Source organism: Lissotriton helveticus, chromosome 10 (assembly GCF_964261635.1).
Source record: "Lissotriton helveticus chromosome 10, aLisHel1.1, whole genome shotgun sequence".
NCBI classification, from domain to species: domain Eukaryota; kingdom Metazoa; phylum Chordata; class Amphibia; order Caudata; family Salamandridae; genus Lissotriton; species Lissotriton helveticus.
Window position 1 is genome coordinate 131,910,721 of NC_136071.1, and position 10,188 is coordinate 131,920,908.

General features: G+C 42.2%; 1 protein-coding gene across 4 annotated transcripts in view; it reads left to right on the top strand.

Moving 5' to 3' along the window:
* Positions 1-9,728, top strand: part of TSR3 (TSR3 ribosome maturation factor) — a 149,710-nt gene extending 139,982 nt beyond the window's left edge. For all 4 annotated transcript variants that reach the window (XM_078664934.1, XM_078664936.1, XM_078664933.1 and 1 more), the window contains 2 exons: positions 8,567-8,612; positions 8,758-9,728. In XM_078664934.1, coding sequence (XP_078521060.1) covers positions 8,567-8,612; positions 8,758-9,049 — 338 coding nt within the window. In that variant the 3' untranslated portion in view covers positions 9,050-9,728. The remainder of the gene's footprint in view (positions 1-8,566; positions 8,613-8,757) is intronic.
* Positions 9,729-10,188: the final 460 nt, after the last annotated feature.

Here is a 10,188-nt window from a genome sequence, read left to right on the forward strand (position 1 = left end):
ACATTACATTTGACCCCTAAAGAGTCATGACCCCAAACATCACAGTATCCCCCCTCCATGTACAGTACAGCAAATACCCATATGGGGTTTTCACTTTATATCAGGTCAATGTTAACACCAAAATCACATGTCAGAATTGCTCATTTCATCACTGACTTCAGTAAACATAATCCATCTGTGATCATTATAAATTATAAAGCATTGCAACCATGCGCACACATTGTAATTAACAAAGCATTGCAGCCTTTTAGGAATAAACATTACTGTAATAACAACACCTTTAAAAGAGCATTGTCAATAATACTTTTAAATAAGGCCTTGGACAAACATGAACCATGGGTCTGTCCTTTTTAAACAACTGTAGGCCACATAACCTGCAGCCACATAACCAGTCCTTAGAGGATGCTACACTGCTTGCTGTAAAGCTCCATATTGGAAGTACTTGAAAATTACAAGTAATGCCTAGGGTGGTCCTAATTTCTTTGACCCTCTTAATCTAGGGCCAGTGCATTCTTCTCCATTCGTTGGGGGCAGATGGAGGGCCCACCCCCTGCTGCAACTTTCAAGCAGCATTTCTTTCGCCGCTGCGGGAGCTCTTCTCCTCTGCGGTGGGCAGGAACTAACAATGTGTTGGTAGCTTTACTCCCCTACGACACGGTCACGGAGAGTGAGGGACAGGCACTCCTTCTACTCCAACTTGTTTCAGAACTCAGAGATGGGGCCCAGGGCCCCTCCTTCTCCACTGGGGGGGGGGGGGGGGGGCACAATAGTACTCCCCCAGTTGCCACTTGCCACGGTGGCCCGGTGATGGTTTCTCGGGCCCTTGTACTTGCTAGACAAGTGGGGATGAGGGAGGGGGCATTCGCACGACGGCACTCCTCTGGTTTTCCTATGGTGGTGGTGGGGGGCACAGGGATGGGCTCCCGGTCCCCAGTATATACAGTCCAGCCCAGGGGATGGGATTCGTGAGACTTCTGTGCTCTGGTGAGTTGCCCCACGAACACCCCCTCCCAGGATTCTTAATTTAAAAGGCTTCTCGTGTCGACCCCGAGCCCTTTGAAAGATGAATCGTAAGATGTACAATTACCTTCCATGAACTCGAAAATTTGTTCTTGCCGCACATTTCTCTCTATTTTGATATGTTGATTCACTTTGTAGACCAAAGGGAAGCCTCGCTGCGTTCTATGGCAGATTTTCACCGGTGTGTATAATAAACTGTCAGCAGAGACAAGACCGTAAACCACACAGACTTTCCCTATGAGTGTCATAAAGCCAACCCAGATCAGAATCTAACCTTTCAGAGTCCCCTCTACGCCAAGCGCATATCCGCAGTTACCCGGGTGCGCACAACGGTAGTCTCACACGTGCTGCCCTCACACTGGTGCACACATGTTCACGTGTAACCATCCAAGTGCCTGCATCACAACGGCCTATCTTAAAAGGCAGACACTGACGGGAACCCAAAACATACTCTGTATGTTTACCGTGAGTGAGTCACCACTCACAGTAAAAAGGACAAGAAACAGCTGATTAAAAAGCAAAAAAACTCCAGGTGGATCACATGCGCAGATCCAATTTCTTTACAACTGTGAAAGTGAAGCCAGATAAAAGTACTTAATTCAATTCTATATGTTTTATATTTGGCATTGTGTGTGTGTGTCAGTCTTCCCCTTGTAGAGTAGGCTTCTACACTTCTAAACTTTAATGTTCATTTTCATATTTTTCCATAAGTATTTGCTTATTTGTGAATTGGGACTTACGTTGGTATGACAATGTAATATTTATTCATTTTTGGGGGTGTAATTGTCAATGTATTTGTATGTCTTGCACTCAGTGACTTAATAAGAAAACAATCAAATTTGGAAAACTGAAAAAATTCCTTCAAGCAGACTCCCACAAGGTCCAGGGAATACCATTTAGAGATTCACGGCTACGGAGAGGTCATTTGTTACAGTATCTGCAGGCAATTGAGTTTGTATGAAAGTATCCGAAGAATAAAAACATTTATTTTAGGATACTTCCTGGGGTGAAAACAAGGGTTTTCAGATGTTTATAGCCTCATCTCAGACCTAGGAACAGCATATATGTGGGTAAAGAAAAGATAATTGAGAATGCCTGTACTGGATCTGATTTTATCATAGCTTCAACAGTAAGATGTGACTGTGTGTCCTAGAGCTGCATGGTTTGTATTTCAACATCCCTGATGCACAGAGCCACAAGCAACTTCTAAAACCTATGGTGAACAAAAATCCTTCCTTTCAGCCTCACACATGGCTCTACTACTCTCTTGCAAGTACCTGTCCGCAGTGGCATCCCTCCATAAGGAAAATACATTTTCATCTACCTTTATATGGAAGAATAGTTCCTCGAGGCCAAGCATATAACCAATTGTTTGGGTCAAAGCTATGAAACATTTTTGGCTGATGCATCATCACTATTCATATTCAATGGCAGAAGTTTAACATGCAAACCAGGAAAACCAACAATGGTGTATCATTCAGGTGTATCCTTCAAAAGGGCACTGATTCTCCATTCGGAAGAAGTGTCATTCATGAAGCCTGATTAAAAATGTCTGATTTTATTGCTTCTTGGCTTGATGGCCTCTTGTGTCTTCATAGTTTTGAATCTGAAACTCCGCATAATAGGGCGGGGAAAATCAGGACTTAAAAAACCAGAAAAACAATTGACCCTCCTGGTGACTGCTTTACTATCTTTCCTTGGAGGGGCGTTATATTCACTAACAATTCAATATATATTTTGGGAACTTCCAGATCTTGATGGTATGGTTTAAAAGGAGGCTGTTTATTACATGTACATGCTTTGGCTAATGGCTAGCATAGTTATTTTTGGTCGGTAGAAACGGACAACTCTGTCCTGATGCCAACAAAGAGCAAAGCACCACTGTACTGTGTGAACAAACTGAAAAGCATGAGGTCAGGCACTCTCTTGAGTGCACAGTAAGATACCTGGCGGTAGCTCATCACCAAGATGTAGTACCTCATAGCTTACCACCTGCCAGGACTACAGAATTGGCAAAATTACATTCTAAGCAGAATCATCACAAAATCGCAAATGGTCCATTCTGCTCTGACATTCTTAGTTGAGTCTTTCATCAGTGGAGAGAACCTCAGATAGAACTTATAGTAATTGCAACAAGAAAGCAAAATGTCAAGATTTTGCATTTAGGTACCACTATACAGCCACCAAAGGGTGTAATGCTCTTTTGATGAGCTTGAAAAAACATTACTTTACACTTTTTCACATATCTCACCCAAACGCAAATGTGATCATTAAGCTGGAAGTTAGAGCTGAAAGAGTTCAAGATGAGAAAGATGTAGCTTGCCTCAGGGTGGCCTTGCAAATGGTGGTTTACAGAACCGCTTCATCTATTGACATAAAGAAACAGAAGATTACTATGTAGACACTATTTACTACCCAAGGTAAAGGACAGAATTCTGCACCACAACTGAGTATCTGATTTTGGACTGCTAGCCCTTGAATAGCTTCAGTACAGTCTAGTAAACCTGACAGAAGCCTTTTTAAATATTTAAAAGAAGCCTACAAGACTTCTGTCAAGTCTTCATATGTATTCAAGTGAAAGAGATTTTGGAACTGGGACATGGAGATGTGCATCGGCCTAATGACATATCCTCCACCTCTCTGCTCTCTTGCATTGGAGTTTACTGCAAGATGGGATGGACACTATTAATGAATATCATTTAAAAGTGAAAAAAAAGTTACTAGTAATCCTAGTTCTCCCTCAAGAGTTTTCACTCCATTCATTAACAATCTGCATGCCTGCCCGGGGTAGTAGGGTTGGACTTAGGGAGGCATTTAAGATTCTAATGCCTTATTCAAGCATGACATGCCACTCCGCTCTTAAAGCAGTGCCCTCTTCAGTTGCAGAATCAGGCTTGAGCAGGAAAGGAACTGTGTAGGTTTTTCTCTCTCAAAGGCTGTAGTTCTTATCTGTACACTTTCCTTCCCTTTTCTATTTTAGAGCTAAACATTAGGCAAAGGTGCAGATTGCTGCCTCTTTGTTTTGTAATCATATACTTAATTGCCATCATTTAAAGAGTAATATGCCTTTGATTCAACATGTTAGGTGATTTTCTCTTAAAATATTCTGGGATCCTGCACGTTGGTAGAGCTATCAAAGTTTTATGAGTTTCTGAATGTTCCAGTAATCGAGACCTAGAGTTAAGAGTAAGTAATTGTTCCTTCCTTCTCTGGTGGTATTTGATGATTCTTGAGAAGAAGTTGGAGTAACCCTTGCTATGGTATATTTTGCAAGCAAAAAGATTGTCCCAAAATTGATGCTTCAAGCTATTTGTATCCAATAAAGATATTTCACAACTGGAGTGGTGTACTCTTGGTGGCTTATGTTGAAGAGGAGTCTAGCTACTTTGTTTGGATTGCAAAGCAGACTGCAAGGTACTGCACCAAATTAACTGTGGCTGGGGTGTTAACCCAATATTGTCACAAGTATGTTGAAGGCACAGGATTGGGAATGAGTGCTTCTGATGGAAGGAAAATTTTATTTTTCGCAGTTTGTTACGAGGTTGCTCTACTTCATCCAATTAGGGATCGTTTTGGAGACCGGTGATAACACAAATGTATTTTCTTACACATATAACTAGTAACTATGCCGTTCTTCAAATGTTTGAAATTCATCATTGAACGTCCTGGTGCTAGATGAGGAGTAACAAGGTGTTAGAGAGGAGCACTTTTGACTTCCTTGTTGGTTATGGGGAGAAATGTGCCTATCTAACCTATTGGCACCAGTAGAAGAGAGAGCACAGATGCTAGCTGTGAAAAATAGAGCCTGGCATTGTACACCAGTCTTCCAGTCGTATCGGTGTGTAAGGAGAATCTGGTTGCCTACTTAGTTGAAGAGTGCTGGTAAATAAAGTACAATAAGAATGTCCGGCTGTTAGAAATTGAGTTGTTGGTTGACTGGGGTGTGAGCCCTAGTCAAGTCAAGCAGCAAGCACAATCCTTGTCAGGGTGAGACACAAGCCAACCCTAAACTAACCTATGCTGCACCCTCTGTTAGCTTGGCACAGACCAGTCCGGTTTATCTCAAAGGACAATGTGTAACATATTTGCAGAGCACTTCAAAGAGTACTAAAGTGTTAAAACACCACTCAAAAAGGATCCCACACCAAGTTACAAAAACAGTACTTCCTTTAATAAATAAAACAAGACCAAAACAACAAATATGCAATCAGTAGAACCTGAGACAAGCATGTTTTAAACATTGTAGGGAGAATAGCGCCAAAAAGCACAATGCGCCAACTGTAGATATCTAGATGCACTGGACCAGGACAAAGTCACAAGTTCAGGCCGACTGCACTGGAGCGTGGGCCGGCTACATAGACCCAGTTTGCCCCGCTGAACAGAGCACCTTAAATCCTGGTTTGTGGAGCGTTGGGAAGGTCCGCGCTGAAGAAACATCGCGCAGTAGAAGTGATGCGTCGGTTCCAAAAGCTGCCAGACTGCGATGCAAGGGCCTGCATCGTGGTCAAGAACCCTGTTAATGGGGCTTGCAATGCAAAGTCCGGCATCGGGCAATGTGACAGTTTCAAAGAGCTGCAGGGCTGCGATTTGAATTTAATTTGAATTTAAAGACATTTGTTAAGCGCACGTATACCAGGCGCTTTCTTGGCGCTGAGGGATGCAAAACCTAGGAGACAGAGGAGCGGGGGCTAGGGCTAGAAAGCTTGCAGAAAAAAAAGTTTTGAGCTGCGATGCGGAGCCCAGCGTTCTAGTCAAGGCTGCCATCAAAAGGCAAGGGCCTAAGCTGAGGATGTGTCATGCAGCAGTGGTTCAGATGGGCTGCGATGCGATATGAGTCGTTGCGATGGGTGCAGTCCATGCAACAGTCGGTTCTGCTTGGGTTTGCACTGCACAGCAGAGGAGATGCATTGGTTTTGCTGGTCCCACAGAGGCTGGCAAAGCACCTTAAGCCAACTTCCAACGTTCCAAGACTGGGATGGCACCACTTGGCAGGGTAGACTCATAGATGACAGAGTACAGGTGCCAGGTTGTTTGAAGCTTCATGCCCCTGAGGCTTCAGATTTAGAGGCCAGCTAACTAACCCCTGGAATCACTCTGGGTTCAAGAGATGCAGGCCCAGTCTTTTTCATCCAAGCAAAAGGACAGCAGGTCAGCACAGCAGGGCAGCAGTCCTTCAGAGCAGCAATCCAGCACAGTGGCAGTCCTTCAGCAGCACAGCAGTCCACCTTCCTAGCAGTGTATCTAAAGGTCCAGAAGTGTCCTGAAGAGGTGGTGTCTAAGGTCTAGTATTTACGTTTGCACCTTTGAAGTGGGGAGAAGCTTCTAGAGGCATGCCTTTGAAGTACACAGGTGCCCTACCTTCTTTGCCCTGGCTCCAGACTAACTACAGGGAGTGTGCAGCCCTTTTTTACGGAGACAGGACACCGTTTATTCAAGTGTAAGTGGGATTGGGCCCAGCTTCTCCGTCTCATCCTCCAGTGATGGCCCACCCAGTCACACCTAAGCTCCCAGTTGTGTGTGGCTATATATGAAGGAATACACAAAGCCTAATTATCAACTACACCCAGACATGTGACCCAGAAATAGGCTGCAGGTACCAAATGGCTAAGGCAGGAAAATGCAAACTTTATAAAAATGGCATTTTCAAAATTGTAATTTACAATCTGACTTCACCATAAGTTAGGATTTTTCGCTTCAAAACCAGAGACCCCAAACATGAATGGTTACCTGTTCCCATTTGCAAATGACACATATAAAATATAATAAGGCATCTCCAGTGTTATCCTGGGGGCAAGGTAGGCCTTGAATTAGGGAAAAATGAATTTAAATACATTGCACTCCGTCTTTTGGGCTGTATTAAAATGGACGGTTTGGGCCTGGCAAAAGGTTTTCTTTGCCAGGTCGAAATGGCTGTTTAAACCTGCACACACACAGGCTGCAATGGCAGGCCTAAGACTTGTTTAAAGTGCTAATTAAGCGGGTGGCACAATTAGTGTTGGTGGCCCACTAGTAGCCTTTAATTTACAGGCCCTGGGCACGTGTAGTGCCACTTTACTAGAGACTTACAAGTAAATTAAATACACCAATCGGGTATAAGTCACTTTAACATGTTTTAAGGAGAGAGCACAAGCACTCTAGAACAGGTTGGCAGAGTCCTATGGCCAGCAAAACAAAGTCAGCAAAAAGAGGACGTCTGACGGCAATACAGGGGAGAAAAACATGCCAAGGATGCTGGGTCTAACACCGGCTAACTGGCATCACACCCTAGTTGAATAGATTATCTCAAACTAATGTTGGAGTGCCCAACTCACTGTTCCTACATAAGTTTGCTGATGCAAGGAAGCTCACAGATTAGACACACGCTTTCTGGATTCTCAGTGCACAGAGATTGTTTTGTAAGTAGTAGTGGGATGACTGGATTGGAAATGGGGTGCCTCAAGGCAGAGAATCCAGTGGGAGGAGGTATCTGGGCACCAGTTTGCTTCTTCATTGTTTGCAATCCTTCCGATTTTATCATTCAATGGTGTTTCAGATCTACAGAGAGTAAACTGCTGCTGTTCCATGTTCCGAGTAGGCTTCTGAAAAAGCTAGCTTACCTCAGCATGAGAATTCTGGGCCTCTAATCAGAGGTCTTGGTTACAATTGAGATACCATTGATGAAAGATGGCTATCAGGGCACCGTAAAATACCCCTTCCTTTCAAATGTCGAAAAATGTGTGATTCACTCTGGTTGCAGTTGAAACTGAACAAGAGGTCACAAATGTTTGTGCACAATATGTGGCCTGTTTTTTAGTACATTGGGCACTTCTGTATTGTGTGTTGTCTGATTAAAAAGGTTCAATATCTTACATGCTTTCTTGATCAAAGGAAAAAAGCATAAATCTAAATCATATATTTATAATTAAAAAAAATATTCTTATTCTATAAACAGAATTTAAAACGATGAGGATTGCACAATAGAAAGTTAAACACAGATTACATTTAAAAAAAAAAAAACATTCAAATAGATATGGCTGGCGAGGGGAATAGACAAAATGAACAAGCCAATAAGGTGTGGAAATCTACACCATTTTTGCTTGAAATTTATTTAAACTGCTTTAATGATGAAATGCAGATTTTTCAAGTGAAGCCAACTCACTTCAGTCCTGTTTCCAGACATTGTAATGTAGTCTGAATGTGGATTTTCAGAACATTAGTCAGTCTTTTCAGAATTTTGTCATAATGAAGAAAACATTTTAGGTAATTTGTTAACAAATAGTAAGAATTCTAATGTTTCAAAATATGTGACCAGTTTTTTAATATTCAGAAGCCAAAGTCATATGTGGAAAACGGCATATTCACATTATTGCTGACCCAGCATTTTCCAAAACAAAATACTGTAATGCATCTTCACCGGATTTATAGTTCCACAATATTAGCTTATGTTCAGATCAGCTCAGCCCCACATCCATTGTGCAATTATGTTTTAGTCCTTGAGCTCATTCCATTTGTCTGTGGATCTGATTTCTAAATCAATGAATATGTTTTCTTTTTTCTTTCTTTCTAGATCCATTTGATGTTGATTCAGGAAAAGAATTTTCAAATCCCAACAGGTCAGTAGATTTTAGAGAATAAGTGACTTTTTACTCTGTGACTCTCCGTAAACTCTGCTGTTGGAGTACAAACCTGGAATTCTTCAATTCTCAATGTATTGGGTTCATTTTGAGTTAAACCTAAATTTCTCAATTTCTTCTCCAGAATGATGCCAGTGACAGGGAATGATACTGATGAAAGTGAAGACACCGATGATGATGATGATGATGATGACGAGGAGGAGGAGGTGGAAGATGGTGGTGAGGAGGATGTTAATGAGAAAGAAAAAGACAAGGAAGAAGAAAATGACACTGTTGGTGAAAAGCAAGCACTTTCTAAAAACCCTGCAAAAAAGAGTGAGGGCAGTTCCGATGAGGACAGTGAGAGTTTGGGTGCCGCAGCCCCAACCAAAGAGCCGGCTATTTGGAGAGGGATCAAAAAGAGATTGAGAGACTGAAGACCTGTCTGCTGCCATGTCCGACGGGCCAATATTTGAAACTAAGGACCTGATTTTGATTATGGAGGCTGGCCCACTGCCCATCAGCAGAGGTAATTATGTTTACCACCCTGGTTGGACTCCTCCCATCACCATAATGTTAGATCTCCGCTGGTCCTGTGGAGAACTTTGTGCCTTCTTCTGAAGCCACTGAAGGTTTGCTGAGGAATTTCTATGTTTCAAGCAGCCGCACAGTAAATTCTCCTATTTTTCAAAAACAACCTCCCAAATCAATAACTTTTTTTTGAAAAACAAATACTAATGACCCTGACATGGAGTTTTCTCCCATCGCGTGAGTGCCAATTTTTTTTTGTTCTGTTTAGTGGCGGTCCCAAACTAGAAAAATAGGGTGGACGGTCTCACATACCTACACTGACAGCCTCAAGTCTTGTCAGACCATACGTGTAGGGGTTCTGTCTGTAGAGTCAGCTTTGGTACCACTATTGGAAACATGACTGTCCACTTGACTCAAAATAGTGCACAGACTGCCAGTTTGGCAGACAGGATACTCCTCCCCGTTAGTGGCGGAGTACCCTGTCTGCCAAACGCTAAGTCTGGCCCTATTTTATGCAATGAAACTTCTATAGGGCTGTAAATTACTTTGTAAACATTTAAATAAAAAAATCTTGTTTTCATAAAATAGTATGCTTACATTTATTATAATCAAATTGCTGTAGGTGGTGGGCAGAATCTTGAGTGAAAACAAGTCAGAAAATGCTTTGGTAGGAGGTAAGTTTCTATTCTATGACAGGCACTTAGTTACAGCCACAACATGCTAGCTTCTATCGGGGTTTCTCTCTTCCATTCATCATCCCCATTCTCACAGCATCCACACTCAACATTCTACTGCATGTCCACTCAGCCCATGTATACACAGGCATATCATGTTACTACACAAACATTCTGTTACAGATCTTGGAATTGTAGGCGTTTGTCAATTTACAAATGAGCCTTTATACTTTACAGGAATTCATTTACCTGTTTTGTATCATGAATAACACAACATCTACTTTTCCGTAATATTTTGCTTGTGCTTTGACAATCCAGGTTGTGACAGTAAGCTGCTGCTGAGCCCCAATTAAGGACATGAAATCACACTG